The 23,555-nt window shown below is 45.9% G+C and overlaps 1 protein-coding gene across 1 annotated transcript; it reads right to left on the bottom strand.

Annotated features, from left to right (window-relative positions):
* Positions 1-11,812: 11,812 nt before the first annotated feature.
* LOC106562370 (thrombospondin type-1 domain-containing protein 4) lies at positions 11,813-20,765 on the bottom strand. Its single transcript, XM_045690388.1, has 9 exons — positions 20,486-20,765; positions 19,408-19,464; positions 19,122-19,191; positions 17,384-17,751; positions 16,460-16,790; positions 15,272-15,421; positions 14,900-15,002; positions 13,741-13,877; positions 11,813-11,830 (listed from the first exon to the last, which is right to left on the bottom strand). The coding sequence occupies exons 2-9, from the start codon at positions 19,434-19,436 to the stop codon at positions 11,813-11,815; spliced, it is 1,206 nt and encodes a 401-aa protein (XP_045546344.1). The 5' UTR covers positions 19,437-19,464; positions 20,486-20,765.
* Between the last annotated feature and the right edge of the window lie 2,790 nt (positions 20,766-23,555).

The raw sequence follows: 23,555 nt of genomic DNA, 5'->3' as shown, positions 1-23,555 counted from the left end.
TTATTTACATATTTATTCAGACCCTTTGCTAGGAGACTCGAAATTGAGCTCAGGTGCATCCTGTTTCCATTGATCATCCTTGAGATGTTTCTACAACTTGATTGGAGTCCACCTGTGGTAAATTCAACTGATTGGACATGATTTGGAAAGGCACACACCTGTCTATATAAGGTCCCACAGTTGACAGTGCATGTCAGAGCAAATACTAAACCATGAGGTCGAAGGAATTGTACGTAGAGCTCCAAGACAGGATTGTGTCGAGGCACAGATCTGGGGAAAGTTACCAAAAAATGTCTGCAGCATTGAAGGTCCCCAAGAACACAGTGGCCTCCATCATTCTTAAATGGAAGAGATTGAACTCTTTGGCCTGAATGCCAAGCGTCACGTCTGGAGGAAACCTGGCACCATCCCTATGGTGAAGAATGGTGGTGGCAGCATCATGCTGTGGGGATGTTGTTCAGCGGCAGGGACTGGGAGACTAGTCAGGGTCTAGGGAAAGATGAACACAGCAAAGTACAAAGAGATCCTTGATGAAAACCTGCTCCAGAGCATTCGGGACAAGTCTCTGAATGTCCTTGAGTGGCCCAGCCACAGCCCGGACTTGAACCCAATCGAACATCTCTGGAGAGACCTAAAAATAGCTGTGCAGCGACGCTCCCCATCCAAGCTGACAGAGCTTGAGAGAATCTGCAGAGAAGAATGGGAGAAACTTCCCAAATACATGTGTGCCAAGCTTGTAGCGTCATACGCAAGAAGAGTCGAGGCTGTAATCACTGCCAAAGGTGCTTCAACAAAGTACTGAGTAAAGGGCCTGAATACTTATGTAAATGGGATATTTAAGTTTTAAAATGTGTATACATTTGCAAAAAAATCTAAAAAGCAGGTTTTGCTTTGTCATTATGGGGTATCGTGTGTAGATTGATGAAAATATAAAACAATTTAATCAATTTTAGAATAAGGCTGTAACGTAACAACATGTGGAAAAAGGGAAGGGGTCTGAATACTTTCTGAATGTACTGTATAAGGAATAGGGTGCCATGTGGCATGTAGCTGAGAGACAGACAGGATATAAGCTCTGTGGGAAAACTGTTCCTGTTTGTATGCTGGTGGTATTTTCCTGCTTGACACACCTGCTAATAGCCTGATGGTAATGAAGTCGTTAGGAGACACAGATAAGGTGATTATTTATGACCAGGTTGACCTCTGGGGGCAGCCCACCTGCAGCACTGATGACACATTCACTTAGACACGACAAGTATGTACCAATGCACTTACCCCCTTTTTCACACACACATGCAACGCACACAAACACGTGCACGCTCAAACATGCACTTTCACACTCGTGTGCGCTCACACACACACAAACACACAATGTCTCCCTCTGAATTGACCATAAATTCCTGCCATTCAGCGAACCTTGACCACTCATTGAATGGCCTTCAGATGAAACAAACAAACTATTGAAGCTTCAAATCCATTCAACTAGCTCCTCAATTGACATTGACAACCACCCAGACAACAGCCAATCCAATCACTGTCAACAGCAGTCAGTCAGTGTGTGTGGCTGCTGACTGAATGTAAAGAATAACACTGTATGACCCTATAGGGTCCCCTCATAAATCTGTTCACCTCTCAGGTACGGCTGCACTATGGCCCATAACCACATACTACCAAAACTATAATATTACTTAGGCTATGGTATAGTGAAAAACAATCACCATAGGATACCAAAAACCAATCACTAGAGGAGTTCACCATCCTTGGACAGTCTCCCAGAAAACTAAAACATATTTTTTTCTATTGACTCATAAGAAAGACTGATGAGAGAGTATTAGTATATAACCTGCCCTGTACTGTACTGTTAAAGATACTGTTCCAGTCGAAAGTGACAGTTTAGTACTGGTTTCAACCTGGCAGAGGAAGCAACAGCAGTCAGAGAGTCTTTAACACTACTGTGGCAGTATTCTGTTCTGCTCCACTACCTGTCCCCAGAGGTGTGTACTATAGTTCAGGTCTACAGTATCTTGCGCTCATGTATGGCTTGTTCAAGCTCAGTGGAGCTGACAGCTCCCCTAGTACAAAGGAGACATATATTTCAGCTGAATACCAGGGGCAGGAAATGAGCATGGAGGTCCGGGGGCTGTGAAGGCCATAGAGACCAGGGGATGTTTCACACAGTGGAGAAGCCTGGACAGGCAGCCTGCGTCTCTTTTAGAAAGTCAAGCCAGACCATCAACAGCTGTAACAGACAGTAAGCAGTCAGCAAATGGATGAGTCCAAATGGTTCAGCCCTTTGGTGGAGATACATGTAAATTACCGTATTATTTCAAAATTGAATCATGATGGAAATATTAAATGCACATCGTTTTGTACAGTGTACTGTATTTAGAGTAAATAGTCTATCTCACTTTATCTACCAAACAAAGCATCAAACAGGGAAAACATCTCAGACTTCAGGGACACAGAGCTAAAATGTATTTATTGTATTCAGAGGAAATGAGTCTTCCTAAATGTAAAAGCCAGGAGGTGGAGACCGGAACTAACAGAGTGTTGGAAATGCATCAAGTTTGAGTCTTATTGAAAGCAGACACTTTCTGTTCACAGCGTGAAGGATTTAACGTGCCCCTACTCAGAGGGTCAAAGACTCCCCTGTCTCCAGACACATCCTTTATGAGCTCTGTGCTCAACCCCTGAGAATTGGTCAGCAGAAGTCTGACCCACAGATCCAGCCGGCACATTACAGGCCAGTCACCCAGAATGAAACAGGTGGACCAGGGGCTGAACGGGACCAGGGAGGCTGAGATAAAACACTTAGGGGAGAATCCTAACTTCTGCTTAAATCAAATGTTCACTTAGTCTCCCGTTGACATTAATGCATGACTAAAATGGGATTTAAGTGGAAGTTAGGTTTCGCCCCTTCAACTATCATCTCCTTCTCATCCGGCTGGCCTAAACCATATACTGTACAGTAACACCTCTACTTTAACATGCATGGCATTCTACAGTGAAAGAACAAGCTACCTGCTGTATTTCACTGATTCACACATGTTGTCTGTCCTACTGGAAATTATTTACAGCACGTATACTAAGTCACCCAATCACTGACTGTTGTTGTTTTGGTAATCAGTGACTGTATTGGAGGGGGGAGTGATTTCACCTCTTTTCTGAGTATATAAACCAGCTTCTCAGGCTCCCTCTCAATATGCTTCATTCTATAACTAGAGGACTCCTGATATCTCCAGGAGTGATAAGTATCATTTTTGTCTTTATCTGCTGTTGTCTAGTACTTTCTTTTTCCTAGCTAGGTCCATCTACTTTAAGTGCTGCCTGTCTTCCCAGTAGCCTACTTGGTGTGTGACCTGCTGACTGCTCATAACTTGCAGATGATTGTTGACAGATCAATCAGAATTAAGGGAAATTTGTGACTGTTGTTGTTTGGATAATCAATGGCTATATTGGAGGGGGAGTGGTTTCTCCTTTCCTAGGCAATCAGCAATTAGTACAGAGAGATGTGCTCTTCACCTTTGCAAGGAAATTAGCAATTAGTACTTCAGTCTCCCCTGTTTTCTCAGCGGCAGCTGTTAGCAGCGTGTCAGAGGCCGTCACCGTAACAAAGACGGTTCTGTAGAGTTGTTCTGCCGAGTTATTTGAGAGAGGAAGGATCCACCCCACTAGGCTCACTTGAGTATCTTACATAGTTATTTTCAGATCATCTCCTTTTGCTCTTGCTTTGGCAACTATGTGTGTGTTTTCTATACCTGTTCGCTTCTCTCCCTGTAGGCTTTACAGATGCTCCACACCCCTTGGCTGCAACCCTTCTAATTTACTGTATCCTGCACGCACAACCCATGTGGAATTGCTGGTCTCTGGCTCCGGCTGGAACTGCCGATCTGCGGTCAAGAACGGCAAGTTCATCTCAGCCTATGATGCCCTTCAGTCCCTTGACATTTTGGCCCTGACGGAGACTTGGATCACTCCAGAGAGTGATCTTCATCGGACTACATTTTCTCTCATAGTCCAAGAGCATCTGGCGGTGGTGGCACAGGGCTACTAATTTCTCCTAAATGGAAATTTTCTCTCTCACCTGTTCATCTCCTCACTTGAATTCCATGCTGTCACTGTCACTAGTCCACTCAAGCTCAACATTGTTGTTATCTATCACCCACCAGATACCCTTGGAGAGTTCCTCAATGAGCTTGACACCTTGATAAGCTAATTTCCTGAGGATGGTTCACCGCTCTTTGTACCTGGTGACTTCAACCTTCCGATGTCTGCCTTTCGATGAATTTTTTTCCAACTCTCTTTTCCTCTCCTTGCCTCTTTTGACCTTACCTTTTTCCAGTCGCCTCCCACTCACAAGGCAGGGAATATGCTTGACCTCATCTTTACTAGAGGCTGTTCGCCTACTAATCTCACTGCAACCCCCCTCCAGGTCTCTGATCACTACTTTGTTTCGTTTTCTGTCTGCCTCTCCTCCAACCCTAGCCACTCAGCCCCTATCGAAATGGTAATGTGCCTTCGCAATCTTCACTCTCTCTCTCCCACTATTCTCTCCTCTTCCATTCTATCATCTCTCCCTTCAGCTAAATCCTTCTCCCTCTTGTCTCCTGATTCTGCATATTTGACCGTACTCTCCTCCCTTTCCACATCCTATGACTCGCACTGTCCCCTTTCCTCCCGGCCGGCTCGGTCCTACCCTCCTGCTCCGTGACTCATCGCCAGATTATAGAACAGGGCTGCGGGTAGCTGAGCGAAAATGGAGGACCTATCATCCTTTCACTCCCTCCTTTCTACCTTCTCTTCCTCTGTATCCGTTGCTAAAGACACTTTCTATCATTCTAAATTTCAAGCTTCTGCCTCTAACCCTAGAAAACTCTTTTCCACCTTCTCCTCCCTCCTTAATCCTCCACCACCTCCAGGTTGACGAAATCAGCTCCTCATTCTCTTAGCCTATTGAGTCCACTGGTCCCACACAGAACTAACCTACTCCTTGACATCTTTCTACTCTCTCTCTCCAGATGAAATCCTGCAACTAGTAAGGTCCCGCCGCCCGACAACTTGCCCGCTCGACCCGATCCCCTCCTCCTTTCTCCATCAACTCATCCCTAACAACTGGCTGCGTCTTCTGACTTCAAAATGGTCCGAGTCGCTCCCATCCTAAAGAAACCAACACTCGACTCCTCTGATGTCAAAAACTACAGACCGGTATCCCTTCTTTCTTTTCTTTCCAAAACACTTGGGTGTGCGGTCTCTGACCATCTCTCTCGCTCTCTCAGAACGAGCTTCTTGACCCTAACTAGTCAGGCTTCAAGACGGGTCACTCAACTGAGACTGCTCTTCTCTGTGTCACGGAGGCTCTCCGCACTGCCAAAGCTGACTCTCGCTCCTCTGTTCTTATTCTCTTAGATCTATCCGCTGCCTTCGACACCGTGAACCATCAGATCCTCCTCTCCACCCTCTCAGGGCTGAGCGTCTCAGGCTCTGCACACTCTTGGATTGCATCCTACCTAACAGGTTGTTCCAACCAGGTGACGTGGAGAGAATCTGTGTCTGCACCACGTATTCTCACTACTGGTGTCCCCCAGGGCTTGGTTCTAGACCCCTTCCTCTTCTCTCTGTACATCAAGTCACTTGACTCTGTCATATCCTGACATGGTCTCTCCTATCATTGCTATGTGGATGACACTCAATGACTTTTCTCCTTCCCCACTTGTGACACCCAGGTGGAGACATTCATCTCTGCGTGCCTGGCAGATATCTTAGCTTGGATGTCAGCCCACCACCTCAAGCTCAACCTCAACAAGACAGAGCTGCTCTTCCTCCCGGGGAAGACCTGCCCACTCAAAGACCTCTCCAATACAGTTGACAACGCCACAGTGTCCCCCTCCCAGAGCGCAAAGAACCTTGGCGTGACCCTGGACGACACTGTGTCGTTCTCTGCAAACATCAAAGCAGTGACTAGCACCTGCAGGTTCATGCTCTATAACATTCGCAGAGTACGACCCTACCTCACACAGGAAGCGGCGCAGGTCCTAATCCAGGCCATCTGGACTACTGCAACTCGCTGTTGGTTGGTCTCCCCACTTGTGCCATCAAACCCCTGCAACTTATCCAAAACCCTGTAGCCCGCCTTCCTAAGTTCTCCCATATTACCCCGCTTCTGGCTTCCAGTCAAAGCTCGCATCTACTACAAGACAATGGTACTTGCCTACGGAGCAGCAAGAGGAACTGCCTCTTCCTACCTTCAGGCTATGCTCAAACTCTACAACCCAAGCAATCTGTTCTGCCACCTCTGGTCTCTTGGCCTTCCCTCCCCTACGAGAGGGCACGGCAGCTCCCCCTCAGCCCAGTCCAAGCTCTTCTCTGTCCTGGCTCCCCAATGGTGGAACCAGCCCCCGAAGATAGGACAGCAGAGTCCCTACCCATCTTCCGAAAACATCTGAAACCCTACCTCTTCAAAGAGTATCTTAAAGAATTCCACAGTACTCCACTTGCACCCCTCCTCATTTTTTGTAAATTATATATATTTTTATAAATTAAAAAAGCCTTTTGTGAACTAACACTCGCACTTGACTTTTTCCCCCCCTTACTAGCTCTGACTTTGCTGATAGCTACTTTATTGAAGAAATATGTAGTTACTATGACTGAGATGTGGTTGTCCCACCTAGCTATCTTAAGATGAATGCACAAACTGGATCAAAGCATCTGCTAAATGACTAAAATGTAAATGTAAGACCAGGCTCTTTTGACTAAAGTGCCTCTTCATACCCAGAAAATGGTGGATAACATGCTGGGGCCTTTAGCTGGGGCCTGTCGTGAGAGAGACAGGGTTGTGATCTCTTCACCAGTCTGTACCAGCCGTATTTCAGAACCTCTCATCCCCATTTTAACAAGTCAGTCGCTCCCCGCACGGGGAATGCCTAAAACAGATGCAGCTGTCTGTTGGTCGGTGGAGGAGTTTTGCAGGGAGCGACGAGAGGCTTGGCTGTGTTAGGGTGAGCCTGGCAGAGAGGGATGCAGAGGGATGCAGGCCAGCCACAGCAGCACTGGGGAGGAGTGGGAGCCACTGCAACGGCCAGCCAGCCAGGCAGCCAAGCTCCTGACCCAGGACCCAGGGAAGGACGGACCCATAGACTCACACAGACACACAATCTGGCCTCACACACATAATGAAAGTGAGATATGGAACAGACAGAGCACTGGCAAAGACACCAGTGGAGGACCTGGATCAGCAGAGCTGACTTCGACCGCCAAGACAAGGCTCTGGGGAAGAGACCGCTAAATTAAAGAAGTAGGAGTCTATGGTTTTACCCTGTCAGAACTGGGACCTGTGTTAGCCTACCTGTTGAAACCACACTATTTTCAGCCTTTAAGAGGTCATTTTACCCTTATACTCTTGTTGCTTGAAACCATACGAAACCATATGGTACTATTGAATACATTCACAGAGAAATGTTTCTTTAACTGGTGTGAAGAAAGTTTAAAGGAAGGAACAGGAGGGCCATCTGTTATGTAAATGGTATAGGGCCTAGGCTAGCACTCTACCCTCAGTGTTCAATAAAAACACAGCAAATGTGAAATAAAAAGAGAGGTATAATGCATGTGAAAGTCTTGACCAGAATGACCAACAGTGGATGTTGAGGATTTTAGGGGGGGGGGGTCATTAAGTTACTGCTACGGTGGATGTGGTAAAAGCTTTATCTCCTAATTATCCGCAGAGCACTCAGAACACACCCTCCAGCTATTGAGGTGGATCTTCAGCCCCACCATCACCCGCAAGCAGAAAAGTGTGTGGTCAGAGATTGGCCTTCAAAAATACACACACCCTTCTCAAGTGCCTATCCTTGGCATATAAAGAGAAAGAGCAGCTCAATGGAATTCCAGCCATAAAAGCAGCTTTATTTTAGCATCCATCTGAAATGTGTAACCACTTTCAACATTTTCTATGGCTCAAATCTGGGTTTTCCTTCTTTCAGCATAAAACCTGGATCGTGTATGAGGCGCACCATATTCAGTGACAAGGTCCAAGCCTTTCACATTAAGCTCATGGTTCATAGGTAGGGCTCAGTCTTTCCACTGTTAAGAGACAGAGGGGTATCCTAAAGAGACCTCGTTTAGCCTCTATGCATCGGTCAAACACAGTTTACAGTGCACACTACACTAATACTGTTGTACTCACTCTCATGATGAAGGCTCTTTATGAAGACATAATTCTGTTAACAAGTAGAGATATCCTGACTATAATATAAGTAGGAAAATGTAACAGTCCTCTACAGAGGACAGGCTTTTCCTCTTTGTGTTATACAGAGGGGAGAAACAGCACCTGAAATAACACATTTCTTGGTAGGTAGAGTCAGTAGCACATGCGCTGAGGATCATGACAAGTTCAAACAGTTCTGACCAAATTTTTCTGTTTCGAGGAAAATACAGGAAGCCATATAAGAAGCCACAAAGTTTTTCAGCTGCCATCTTTAGTAGTAATGCTGATCAAAAGAGCAGCTTCCAGCTCATTCTCTCTGTTCTTTGCTTACTCTTTGCTTCCTCATGTCAAAGACCCCAAATAACTCATTTGTCACTTTACAATACCTATAGAGATATTCCTACACCCTATGTAAGATTTTCCTCTACTGTACTGTACGTAGAAATACCACATCAACTCAACCAGAGTAGACAGTAGCATATGGGTACCGTGTCCAGTAACAAAAAGCCATTAGACAAGAAGGGTGGATTTGAGGATGTGTCCCATGGATCTGAGTGAGATGTGTGTGAGCCCTGTGGAATTTAAGGCATCCCATGGAAAGCATCAACTAAAGCACCCGTGTAGAGAGAAGAACTTAGCAGTGTTCTCAGTCTGCTAAAGTAATGTACTGTGGCTCCAAAATTACTGGCACCCCTGACTGGCAATGCACAAACAATACTTTAAACAATATAAACAGTATAATTATAGAGATAAACTCAAAATACCAACATGTGAGAAATACTGTACTTTATTAATGTTTCAATGGAACCAAACAAAATCATACAACTATTTAATACAAAATACATTTCACCAAAATCAAAGTTTCATAATTATTGGCACTCCTCATTTAGTACTCTGGCAAGGATAACAGCATGGAGTCTTTCCAGTAATGTTTGACAAGGTTAAGGAACACATTTGGAGGGATTTTGGACCATTCCTCTATGCAGATCCTTTCAAGATCCTTCACATTCTTGGGTTTGCGCTTATCAACTGCCCTCTTCAACTCAGCCCACAGATTTTTGATTGGATTGAGGTCCGGCGACAGATGGCCATGGCAGAACATTGATTTTGTTGTCACAGAACCATTTCTACATGGATCTTGAGGTATGTTTTGGGTCATTGTCTTGTTGGAAAGTCCACCTACGGCCAAGTCCCAGCCTTCTGGCAGAGGCAACCAGATTGTCAGCCAAAATTGCCTGATACTTGGTGGAATTCCTTATGCCATCAATCTTAACCAGTGTTCCTGGACCTCTGGAATTAAAACAGCCCCAAAACATCACTGACCCAACACCATATTTCACCGTGGGTATGAGGTGCCTCTCCTTGTACGCATCTCTGTTTTGACGCCAAACATGCCGATGCTGTATCTGACCAAAACGTTCAATTTTGGTCTCATCTGACCAGAGCACCTTCTTCCAGTCATAATTTAAATGATGTTTGGCAAACTCCAAGCGCTTGCGTCTGTGTCTTGGGGTCAGAAAGGGCTTTCTTCTGGCAACCCTTCCAAAGAGCCTGTGGTTGTGGAAGTGGCGTCTGATAGTGCTTTTTTAAACCTGGTGATTCCAAGACGCCACCAAGGCCTGCAATTCTTTCACAGTGATTCTTGGGGATTTTGTTGCTTCTCTCACCATCCTCCTCCCTATCCTGGGGGGCAAAATGCATTTGCGTCCTCTACCCGTGAGGTTTTTAACTGTTCCATATCTTTTGAATGTTATAATAATTGCCCTGACAGTGCTCAATGGTATATTCAATCGTTTGTGGATCTTCTTGTAGCCATTACCAGATTTATGAAGGTCTACGACCATCTGTCTCTTTTGAACTGCCAGTTCTTTTGTTTTCTTCAAGGTGTTGGATGACAAAGGGATATTGCATGCGTGTTACCTAATTTTTATACCCTAGTGAAACAGGAAGTGATGTAATGGCTCAATATAGTTCCTTAAGACTTAGATAAACTTAAATAAGTGGAAATTAATTCCTGGTTTAATTTTGGTAGATGTGATTTATAATTATCTTTAAGGGCGCCATTAATTGTGAAACCTTGATTTGGAGGACATAGATTTTTTATTAAATCAATAAATTATTTTGGTGGGTTCCATTGAAACATTAATCAAGTACAGTATTTCTCACATTGGTATTTTGAGTTTATCTCTAAAATAATATTGTTTATATTTTTTTAAGTATTGTTTGTGCATTGCCAGTCAGGGGTGCCAGTAATTTTGGAGCCCACTGTATGTAATACATCTATAGCATTTAGCAAAGCCTTTTATCCAAAGCGTGCATACAATGTTATGTATGGGTGGCCCCGGGAATCAAACCCACCATCCTGGCGCCATGCTCTACCAACTGAGCTAACGGGACTGTAGTAGTAGAATATGGTTTACTACTCTCTCACTGACAGAGATAGATGTCTCTCTAGCTCTGAGAATACCTCCATGCCGGATGGTTCTAGTGCTGCTATGAAACCTGGCACCATTCCGTTAATTTTCTTACGAGCCTTAGGAGATCACAGTGGGCCACATGCCAAGAGTCATTCAACGTCATTCATTTCACCGTTTATGTTGAGCTATCTAATCAAGTGTGTAGTGCAATTCCACAGTTATGTTGAGCTTTTTAACCAAGAGTGCATTGCATATAACCCAGTTCCACAGCCCTGAGGCGGCTCATTGGAGCCAAGGCATCACAGCTGTAGGAAGACCAATCTTAATACAAAACAAGACTCTGAGCACAAAGAGACTACAGAACAGACCAAGTGTTTAGCCAGCTAAGCTCTCTTACATTCAGCATGCAGCCTGCCTGTCTCACAGTAAGCACAGGGACTTAATAGGGACCAATACAAGCAGGCTTTACTGACATTTTTAACCTATGACTACTGGATATCTGCCAAATCCTTTTTTCATACTATCTTGGGCCATTTTGAAGAAAGAAGATGTTCAGTTTTTCTGACATTCTCTAATATTCTGATACTCAACTCACTGCCTGACTAACAGCATGAGCTCTGAGACATGGACCTAAAGGAAATGTCACCGTGTTTACTGAGCTATAAAGTCTGACTGATATATCATCAAAGTGGGTCAGGAACATGAGCAAGAGGCATGCAGGGACACCTTAGGTCAGAGGTCAGATTGAGAGCTAGGTTGTTTATCATATTGATCAGGGATGGACCACACAAAAGGCATGTGTTTAGCCCGACTAATAGAAAGAGTAGGGGATCAATATTTATTTATTCAACCTGTATTTAGCCAGGTAAATCATTGAGAACAAATGATCTACTGCAATAATACAGGGATTGTCACTTAGCCTAATTTAGGTCAAACCTGTCTGTGTCTACAGTGTGTATTTAGGATTGTAGAGCTATAGGGGTGTGAGTGGGCAGGATGCCAAGCTCTCCAGGATCTGCAGTGGGAAACTCTACTTATCTATTGGTGTGTGTGGTACATATAAATAAACACGCATATTCCTGCATTACTCGCTCCAGCACAACCTCTCATCACACTTGAAAATCACCCCCATCCGCACACACACACATACACACTCACACACACCCTGAGCTTATTAAAAACAGCAACACAGAGTTCAGGACAGGTCTGCTTTCTATAGAGCAGGACCACAGGAAACAGACAAGGCAGAAACAGACCTGGACTCTACTCTATGCAACATATCTATAGGCTAAATCTGATTGAGCTCAAAGAGAACGCAGCCATAAGCCTCTGCAGACACCTTGTGAAATAACAGTCAAAGTTTGACCATTCAAAATAAAGAGATGCCTGCTGCAAACTGACTCCAGCTCCACACAGAGGGCAGAATAAACAGAGCCTTGGGTTACAGCTACAGTAGGAGATGTGGTTTTATGGTACGCAAGCAAAAAGGGCCAAGGCAGGAAAAGCAGATGTTTCTGTGTCTATGTCATCAGTCTACTTTGGTCTCCTCAATATAATTTATGACAGCATCTCACTGCTACTATGGGATGTGCCCTGACCTGCTGAATATATTCCCTAGGTGAGTATACACAGAAATCAGGCCTCAATATGTTCCCTAGTAGTGAGAGAACAGAATGGTCCCTGGTTGGTTTAGCTCACAATGTGTTGCAGATGGCGAAGTTACTGTCGGAAATACTAAAGCACTGTCGGAAATGCCTTGGCTTTCTGGGTAAGTGGTGTTGACATTGGCGTCGGTTCAAATCCAGGGTCCGCCTTGGACAGAGATGGACCGTGTTATACACAAGTAAACCTACTGGGCAACTCACTACAGGGTATCAGAGACAGAGAGCCAAAAAGGACCCAGACACATAGAGTAGAGTACAGTACACACTGCAGTTCATACCACACCCACAGACCACAGCAGTATAAGCTACAGTAGAGTACAGTCCAGTACAGTAGAGTACAGTAGAGTCCAGTCCAGTCCAGAAAGTCTAGTCCAGACTACTGTCCATACCACAACAGTATAAGCTTCAGTACAGTCCAGTCCAGTACAGCACAGTACAGTATAGTAGAGTACAGTACAGTGCACTCTGCAGTCCATACCACACCCGCATACCACAGACCAGCTGCATGAATACTGAGTGAGATCCCACCCCGGCCACATAAAAGCAGACCACTCCCTCCATGGGGTCAGCTAGTCCCCACACTGCCCAGAGATCTATCGGCTGGAGGGCTGGAGGTCTGGTGAGAACACTGGCCCCTGTGATAAATCACAATTTCACTGGTATTAAAAGTGGAAATTACTCAAAGCTAATATGAGATCAGAGAGACTCTTTATCTTGATTAAATCTTAATATAGTAAAGATCTCCATGGGGGGAAAAATGTGGTTGAGAGCGCAGCAAATTGGGCTGAAGGGAGACTCAGAGGCAAGCACGAGTTCCTAGAGCGCAACTTGGAAAGGGTTCACTCAGAATTATGGCTTAAAATCATATTGGAAAAGCATCTCTCAGAGTTAAATCCTGATGAAATAAGAAGTAAAACGTATACAGCTGCACACTGGACACATAGCCAGTCAATAGCACAGGTTTACACAGGGACTGTTGTCTTTCCAAGTTCTGGCCACAGGTGTGTTTTAGAGATGCGTATAAAAAATCAAGTCAAAGGAACAAATATGTCCGTCATAATCCTTCATTGAGATCCCAGATCCTGGACTCAGAACCTAGTCAACCCAGTCACCCCAAGCTGACCTCTGTTTCACTCCTTATGGACAGATAACAGTGTTATACTCTGCTGCCCTCTGCTGGTTATGTATAATTGATTAAATGTCTTTAATAAAAAATACTGTATCTTGCATTTGGATGCAGTTGATCTTGAGAACTCTTTTGGGGCTGTGTTTTCACGTGTTTGAAGGTTTGTGTGGAATGATGTCAACCTTTCATCTCAATGAATTAAGCTTTTCTTTCCTCTGATTCCACCCATCCTGTCACTGTTCTGTTCCGTTCTGTTCTGAGTGGTTCGGCAGGAGTCCACAGGCCTGTCCACAGGCCTGGCCAGGCCACTGGTAAATGAGTTAAGTGTCCTACCTGGCACCTCCCTGCCACACAGATGGAAGTCTCGTTCTGGCCGCACGGCGTCCCATCGATGACCCTATCCGACTGACGCACGTAGAAGCGGAAACCGGTCGCACGACAGTTGAGCTCACAACGCTGGTCCCCTGAAACTGTGACAGAGGAGACACAGAAACGAATGATTTGATATGATTTATGAGTACAAAACATTATCTCTCTCTAGTAGGGTGCCTGGCAGGGCTGTAAATGTACATTGTTTAATGTTGGTGGACAAGCTGGGTAGACTGCTGCATTAGAATTGTGATGTAGTGCAGTAATTGGTGAAGAGATGCAGAGTTGTTTTCTTCCATTGAGCCATGCTGCCATCTAGCAACTGATGCGAGGAGTGGACTAGATACTGGCACGTTCTCACAATTATCCTGTGATTACAAGTGATGAGTAAATCAATGTTTGCAGTGTGCCTTCTACAGTAATGCTGTGTGGTGAAAGGTAATGCCAAGCAACAACGAGGGATTCAAGGAAAGCTAACCAAATTCTTAATAAATCCAAGGGATCAAGGGAAGTTAACAGGTTATTTTCTCCTCTCTGATGATCCATTAGTGCTAATTAGAACCACAGATCTCTGGGTGGTGTCTCTTGTGTGGGAGGGTGGCAGATGCCCTCCAGGCCTGGAAACCACTGGGAGTTGGCAGGCAGTGGGGTGAATGTAACGTCAGGTTTGTAATCCACCTGCACTTGGACTTCACTCAGATGTTTTGTGCATTAGCTCATGAGGTTTACAAGGACAGCTATTGCTAAAAGTGTTGTAATTGCATGTTCATGTGTTTGAGATAGGTATCAAGCAAACTTGACTTGTCCTCATCAACTAAAGTGAAGTTATTTGAGCTTTAATCTAGTCATACATCTGCAGTAAATGCCATTCACTCCAACAGAGAGAAGAAAAACATCAAATGTTAATCAGTATCCTAAAAGTAATTGTCTATCCTTGAGGTGTTTTGACTGTTGCTTGGATACTTAAGACACCTAGATCTCTAAACAGCTATCTGGCAGCTCAGGACATTCATCAAAATGGCCGAGACAGGTGACATACTTTGGCGCTTACATCACCTCACACCTTGGATAATATTGTCCAACACCAAGGCAATATGAAAAACATGGCGAGACACACCCATACCTTCATTGAAAGGCTCCCACTCGTACAGTCGACCCATGAAGGGATAGCTGTTGTAGGAAGAACACTGCACCACTCTGATGTGTCTACTGGCTGGAGGACAGGCCTGGACAGACATATAGACAGATAGAAAGAGAGTGAATATGTGTCCCCCGGCCTACTAAGTCCAGACATGGCCACATTCCCCCCCAAGGTAAATTCCAGTCTAGCAAAGTCAACCATCGCAACATCTCCACTATATTTGTCTTATCAGACCTCATCTTTCTTAATAACCTCCATATTTTACCCTTCATGATTGATTTAGCTGTTTAGCTGTGGGTTACAGTGAGGGATTAATTCATAAATGATCATAAGTGATGGCTGAACCGTTCTTACATTGGTGTTGCAAATCTTGTACTGGTTGTGCTCTCCCACACAGGAGGAGGTGGGCAGGGGTTTGTAGGGCCGTCCAAAGGATTGCTGAGCTGCTGAGGCCTGGCTGGATGAGTGCTGCTGCTCCTGCCTAGGTTGGTGCCCTTGGCTGGGCTGGTAGAGTGAGGAGGACCAGGGTGGGTTAGAATTAGGGTTAGACCTGGGCTGGGGGGCTGGGTTGGGGTTAGAGTTAGGGTTAGCCCTGGGCTGGGAGGCTGGATTAGGGCTAGACCTGTGCTTGTGGGCTGGGTTAGGGTTAGGGTTAGAGTTAGGGTTAGCCCTGGGCTGGGAGGCTGGGTTAAGGTTAGAGTTAGGGTTAGCCCTGGGAGGGGAGGCTGGGTTAGGGTTAGACCTGGGCTGGGAGGCTGGGTTAGGGTTAGAGTTAGAGTTAGCCCTGGGCTGGGAGGCTGGGTTAGGGTTAGAGTTAGAGTTAGCCCTGGGAGGGGAGGCTGGGTTAGGGTTAGACCTGGGCTGGGAGGCTGGGTTAGGGTTAGAGTTAGAGTTAGCCCTGGGAGGGGAGGCTGGGTTAGGGTTAGACCTGGGCTGGGAGGCTGGGTTAGGGTTAGAGTTAGAGTTAGGGTTAGACCTGGGCTGGGAGGCTGGGTTAGGGTTAGAGTTAGAGTTAGGGTTAGCCCTGGGAGGGGAGGCTGGGTTAGGGTTAGACCTGGGCTGGGAGGCTGGGTTAGGGTTAGAGTTAGGGTTAGCCCTGGGAGGGGAGGCTGGGTTAGGGTTAGACCTGGGCTGGGAGGCTGGGTTAGGGTTAGAGTTAGAGTTAGCCCTGGGAGGGGAGGCTGGGTTAGGGTTAGAGTTAGAGTTAGGGTTAGACCTGGGCTGGGAGGCTGGGTTAGGGTTAGAGTTAGAGTTAGGGTTAGCCCTGGGAGGGGAGGCTGGGTTAGGGTTAGACCTGGGCTGGGAGGCTGGGTTAGGGTTAGAGTTAGGGTTAGCCCTGGGAGGGGAGGCTGGGTTAGGGTTAGACCTGGGCTGGGAGGCTGGGTTAGGGTTAGAGTTAGCCCGAGCCCTGGGAGGGTTAGCTGGTTAGGGTTAGAGTTTAGGGTTAGCCCTGGGAGGGGAGGCTGGGTTAGGGTTTGACCTGGGCTGGGAGGCTGGGTTAGGGTTAGGGTTAGAGTTAGGGTTAGCCCTGGGAGGGGAGGCTGGGTTAGGGTTTGACCTGGGCTGGGAGGCTGGGTTAGGGTTAGAGTTAGGGTTAGCCCTGGGAGGGGAGGCTGGGGGCTGGTGATGGACTGGGCTGTAGCTGTGGAGATGGGGGTTGTTGTATGGCAGATGGTAGGGGTTTGGACTGTGGCCTCTGTGCCTGGTGGCTGACGGGCTGGGGTCAGAGAGCGGGGAGCGTCTCTGTCTGTGGGAGCGACCAGCCCCGGTCTCTGTCCCAGACGTCTGGCCTGTGTCTGTCTGGAGAGACACAACGTAAGGCATCCTCCCATAGCCATACTTCCCTGGAATGATGGGACTGTCACTGCCCCTCCTGAAAACACACACACACACACACACACACACACACACACACACACACACACACACACACACACACACACACACACACACACACACACACACACACACACACACACACACACGGGTAAAGACAATTGTCTGTGCTAAATAGCCTCCACTTACGGCACTTGTTTACGTTCAAAATGTGTTGACTGGACTATCAAAGACTGTCAAACAAAATGTCAAAGATACACATCACAGGTGCAAATTACTTCTGAGAAGCGGATGGATATTAGTGTCAGCAAACAAGCGCCGAGCGGAGAGCGCTTTTGTCTGGAGGCTTGGATTCCTACGTCAACAACCCCCATTACTCAACTGTCAGCTCTATTTATTTAAAAGCTTTTTAACTCGAGGCCACAAACCCGCCAAGCACAAGCCGAGCCATTGACTCCCTCCATAAAAGAATAGCTTTACACTGGAGGGGAGTCCAATGGACCATGGAGTGAGCTGGAGCTCCACAGAGACACTTTTAGACTGGGCTGCTCAGCATGCAGGGCATTAAACACAGGTCAGACTGAAAGACAGAGACAGGCCCCTGTCTGTATGGTGTGATAGATACTGTACCTGCGTCCAGCATGGGCCTCTCTGTCTCTCTGCTGGTCCCTCAGCTCCCCTCGGCTGGCCAAGCTGGTGTTGCTGTTGGACGGTGGGGGTCTCCCAGAGTTGGTGCGGTGCAGCGGGACAGTGGGTCTTAGGGCAGACACTACATGGCCTGGGTTCTGGTTGGGGTGGTGGCCATCCGGCCTGGAGGGGTAGGCAACAGCACCCATGGAGAGGGTGTGGGAGGGTAGGCAGGGTCGGTTCTGTTCCTGAACCCCTCCCCCACAGGAACGGGAGCAGGAGGACCAAGGCCCCCAGGAGCCCCAGGAGCCTGGGGCCCCACCCTGCACTCCTCCAGCCTCCTGCTGCTGGGGCTCTGCCCTTTGAGGAACCTGTAGGAACATCCTGAGTTAAAGCCCTACACCACCCACGGCATGGATAACATGAAACAGACATGAGAGCAGAGCAGAGTAGAGAAGCAAAAGAATAACATCATTATTCATGAAAGACTTGAAGCCAATGAGACAATGACCTCATGTCATCAACAACGGTTTTCTCTCTCCCTCGCTGTGTATGCAATGAGCTTCTGTTCATGTCGGATAAAGCCCAGATTTGTCTGATTAGAGGTTGTCTGTTACTCTCCCATCCCCTACTGACTACCTGCATATCCCTCTGTTGACTCTAGCCCTCTGTGTAACGCTGCCAGAGACGTATTAGCGCGTTAGTGGCTATCACTGCACTCTCTGTCTCAGGACCCTGCGCCAGCCAACACTGCCCTGCGCCAGCCAGCTTTGCCCGAGGAGCCGCAAAGAAGGAAATCCAGCTCTTTAAGAGCCACTTTGTCTACATTCATCCTGTCCTCTGTGAGCTTACACATGCACATGGTAAAGGCTCAGCCGCCCATTGGCGTTGAGAAGACTGTAAGAGAATACCCAAACGGTAGGGATAGTAGGGAGACTTGGCAGATAGCTATCCTTCTGTCAGTCACCGACATGGGGCTATTCAGAGATCACTCAGACCATGGCCTCCTCCTCGCTGCAGCCTTTGTAACTCTACTCCACTGTCATCTCCAGGGTCAGCCATGGGTCAAACAGCTGGACTCCTGGAAACGCAGAGGGCCAACAGAGACAAACTCTCTCCCAGAGAGGAATGCCCCGTCAGACAGTTAGCATGTCCATCAACACTCTCCACAAAGTACAGTTATAAATATTGGTCCATCATTCATTTGCTCTCTCTCTCTCTCTCTCTCTCTCTCTCTCTCTCTCTCTCTCTCTCTCTCTCTCTCTCTCTCTCTCTCTCTCTCTCTCTCTCTCTCTCTCTCTCTCTCTCTCTCTCTCTCTCTCTCTCTCTCTCTCTCTCTCTCTCTCTCCATTTCTCATAGCACTGAGGTTGAAGGGGATGTATTGCTGACTGCTGGCATGATCCTCTATGTGTTGTATTTAATGGCTTTGTGGTTGAACAATATCATCACGGCAGCAGACACTATAAACTTCCCCTGTACAGTTGAAAGGATATGCATCCTCTGTGAACTGGAGGGTGTTAATTGGCTACGGTTACGATCGGAAGACAAGATCATGCCTTCTTTGGCAGTGATAAATTGATTCTCAGGCTGCAAACACATGAGGGAGGTCTATTGCCCTGGGCTTGGGGATGTCAAACAGACCACACACATGTTAAAACACGGATATCGTTCCCTCCACCCAGCACAACCCCCTCCCTGCTCCCCTTCTCCCCTCTGCTGACCCCCAGTCACTCTACTGACCTTCCTGTGGTCTATAGTGAGTTGGCAATCCAGGGGATATGGCCTGAGCAGCAGCAGAAGCATGGAAACTCTGTGTGTGACAGATAGCATCCTGAGCTATAATACATTTAACAGCATTTTTTACAGAGAAAAAGTATTATAATCTAAAATGGAGACAATTAAAACAAACTTATGAAATTGAGTCATGCATAGTGCATGGTCAGCAGCTGCAGTGTGATACAACAGGTTTAAGATGAGTCTGTTCAGTGTACACCAAAGTGATTGTAAGTGGCAAGTGATATCTCACCTCAGAATCCAGATACAAAGTTCCCTCATATCTCCTAGATTTTGAGGGCTACAGCACCTAAAAAAAATATATGTTGTACTTGCAGACATAATGACATTAATAACACAGCAATAAAGCAGTAATATCATATTTAACACAAAGCTTTCTCCTCAAGACCACATGCAGTGTCAGGTCTGCTCTTTAGTGTCTCAGTTTGTCTGAAGGTCCTGCTTCTACCCACTTGACCATGTGTGTTGACACTTGACCCTAACCCTGGTCCTAATGAGTGGCCACCCACTGAAACAGGACTCCATTTTCAGATGGCTGGACTGCAGTGACGCTTTTATCACTGTGCTTGTAGTAAAAACTCATCTGTGATGCATCTCTCAAAATAAACCACACTTGGTATGATGAATGTGGGGGTTTAAAGATCACTTCAACTTAAACATAGACCTATCTGTTTTGTTGGTGCAATTCCACTCCATGTGAGGTTTGGAAAGTTCCGTTAAATAAAAAATATTCCAATATCTATTTACTTTATTTTCACAATAGCCTAGATTTTAATTGATCCAAAAACATGTAGGCTAAGCCTATTACTTCAAACGTCTTTAAAACGTATTATGAGGCTGGTCTATTACAAATATTATTTCGTTATGGTAAACAACATCACAATTGCAGGCATGTATATATCTGTGCTATCAACAAATAGAAAGCTGGCTGCACCCTGCGCAAAAAGATCGACATTCTGTCAAACCCGACAGGGACGGGACAGGAGGCTCTAGTCCAGGCTGAGGGATTTTGATTTAAAGTGTGAGCGCGCAGTAGTGAGCCAAATTAAATTACACTTTCAAATCTGAAATCCTTTGCGATTTATGAGAAACGTAACATGTAGGCTACCATTTGAATTCTCTTTGAAAGAAATTAGTCGACAAACAAAAACATTATAAGCATATTTATGGATAAATTACTAAAATGTCAATAATGTAATCAATTGCATAATAATGTTTCTAATGTATTATATCATTACGATTAGGCTATTATGATTATTATTAGGCCTATATTATTACACTTTCATAAAACGTAAATGGTCTGTTCCTACCTTGGATGACTGTGCTTGTGTTTGCTACCTTGTTGCTTTCTCCAGTGCAGTATTGCTGCTTCTCAATGGTAAATTGTGGCGCCAGTTATCCTCATAATCCAAACTATCGACAGAGTTCCATCCAGGTGTAAAAAAGTTACTACCACCGAATCAGTTAATCCATTTTAAAACCGCTACAAATATCCAAACGTTCTGTAAACGTGCTGGTCACTGGTCAACATGACATTATTCCGTTCACGTTCTCTCTCTCTCTCTCTCTCTCTCTCTCTCTCTTTCTCTCTCACGCACGCTCTCTCTATCTCTGGCGTCCTGAAACACAATTCTACTCAGAGAGAGAATGAAAGTCATGGGAACGACAGAGAAGAAAACAACTTGTTGCGCCCCCTGCTGCCTCTCTCACTCTCTCTACTGTATAAACTGAGTGTACAAAACACCCTCGCCTCAATTCGTTGGGGCATGGACTCTACAAGGTGTTGAAGGCTTTCCACAGGGATGCTGGCCCATGTTGACTCCAATGCTTCCCACAGTTGGGTCAAGTTGGCTGGATGTCCTTTGGGTGGTGGACCATTCTTGATACACACGGGAAACTATTGAGCATGAAAAACCCAGCAGCATTGCAGTTCTTGACACAAAACGGTGCTCCTGGCACCTACTACCATACCCCATTCAAAGGCACTTAAATATTTTGTCTTGCCCATTCACCCTTTGAATGGCACACATACATAATCCATGTCTCAATTGTCTCAAGGCTTAAAAATCCTTATTTAACCTGTCTACCCCCTTTATCTACACTGATTAAAGTGGATTTTAATTTTTAATTTTTATTTCACCTTTATTTAACCAGGTAGGCTAGTTGAGAACAAGTTCTCATTTGCAACTGCGACCTGGCCAAGATAAAGCATAGCAATTCGACACAAAACAACACCGAGTTACATATGGAATAAAGAAAACATACAGTCAATAATACAATAGAAAAAATAAAACAAAAAGTGAGTGCAAATGAGGTAAGATAAGGGAGTTAAGGCAATAAATAGGCCATGGTGGCAAAGTAATTACAAACTAGCAATTAAACACTGGAATGGTAGATGTGCAGAAGATGAATGTGCAAGTAGAGATACTGGGGTGCAAAGGAGCAAGATAAATAAAAAAATACAGTATGGGGATGAGGTAGATAGATGGGCTGTTTACAGATGGGCTATGTACAGGTGCAGTGATCTGTGAGCTGCTCTGACAGCCGGTGCTTAAAGCTAGTGAGGGAGATATGAGTCTCCAGCTTCAGTGATTTTTGCAGTTCGTTCCAGTCATTGGCAGCAGATGTAACAGTGTAGGTTCCGTCCCTCTCTTTGCCCCAACCTGGGCTCCTTGCACACATCAACAACTGACACCCCACAAAGCATCGTTACCCATCGCGCCACAAAAGCCGCGGCCCTTGCAACGCAAGGGGAAACCCTACTTCAAGTCTCAGAGCGAGTGACGTCACTGATTGAAATGCTATTAGCGCGCACCACCGATAACTAACTAGCCATTTCACATCGGTTACACAGAGAACTGGAAGGAAAGGCGACCAAAGGAGGAATTGGCTTTGGGGTGACCAGTGAGATTGTCACGACTTCCACCGAAGTCGGTCCCTCGCCTTGTTCGGGCGGCATTCGACGTCACCGGTCTTCTAGCCATCCCCGATCCACCTTTCATTTTCCATTTGTTTTGTCTTGTCTTCCCACACACCTGGTTTCAATTCCATCATTACATGTTGTGTATTTAACCCTCTGTTCCCCCCCATGTCCTTGTCCGGAATTGTTTATTGTAGCGCTTGTGCACGTTATGCTGGTGTGCAACGGGTTTTGTTTACCCATTGATTTATTGTTCTGTTTATGGTGGTTTATGTTTATTAAACTGCGCTGTTGTAAATCAGTTTTGCTCTCCTGCGCCTGACTTCTCTGCCGCCAGTACAGAGATACACCTGCTGGAGCGCGTGCTATGAGTGGGTGCTGCTATGGTGACCAGTGAGCTGAGATAAGGCGGGGCTTTACCTAGCAGAGACTTGTAGATAACCTGTAGCCAGTGGGTTTGGCGACAAGTATGAAGCGAGGGCCAACCAACGAGAGCATATAGGCCGCAGTGGTGGGTAGTGTATGGGGCTTTGGTGACAAAACGGATGGCACTGTGATAGACTGCATGCAATTTGTTATAGATGACATCGCCGAAGTCGAGGATCGGTAGGATCGTCAGTTTTACGAGGGTATGATTGGCAGCATGAGTGAAGGATGCTTTGTTGCAATATAGGAAGCCGATTCTAGATTTAATTTTGGATTGGAGATGCTTAATGTGAGTCTGGAAGGAGAGTTTACAGTCTAACCAGACACCTAGGTATTTGTAGTTGTCCACGTATTCTAAGTCAGAGCCGTCCAGAGTAGTGATGCTGGACGGGCGGGCAGGTGCGGGCAGTGATCGATTGAATAGCATGCATTTAGTTTTACTTGCATTTAAGAGCAGTTGGAGGCCACGGAAGGAGAGTTGTATGGCATTGAAGCTCGTCTGGAGGTTAGTTAACACAGTGTCCAAAAAGGGGCCAGAAGTACAGTGAGGGAAAAAAGTATGATCCCCTGCTGATTTTGTACGTTTGCCCACTGACAAAGAAATGATCAGTCTATCATTTTAATGGTAGGATTATTTGAACAGTGAGAGACAGAATAACAACAACAAAAATCCAGAAAAACACATGTCAAAAATGTTATAAATTGATTTGCATTTTAATGAGGGAAATAAGTATTTGACCCCTCTGCAAAACATGACTTAGTACTTGGTGGCAAAACCCTTGTTGGCAATCACAGAGGTCAGACGTTTCTTGTAGTTGGCCACCAGGTTTGCACACATCTCAGGAGAGATTTTGTCCCACTTCTCTTTGCAGATCTTCTCCAAGTCATTAAGGTTTCGAGGCTGACGTTTGGCAACTCGAACCTTCAGACTGGCTAGGCCACTCCAGGACCTTAATGTGCTTCTTCTTGAGCCACTCCTTTGTTGCCTTGGCCATGTGTTTTGGGTCATTGTCATGCTGGAATACCCATCCACG

This window comes from Salmo salar, chromosome ssa11 (genome assembly GCF_905237065.1).
Source record: "Salmo salar chromosome ssa11, Ssal_v3.1, whole genome shotgun sequence".
NCBI classification, from domain to species: domain Eukaryota; kingdom Metazoa; phylum Chordata; class Actinopteri; order Salmoniformes; family Salmonidae; genus Salmo; species Salmo salar.
This window is presented reverse-complemented; position numbering and strand designations above follow the sequence as displayed.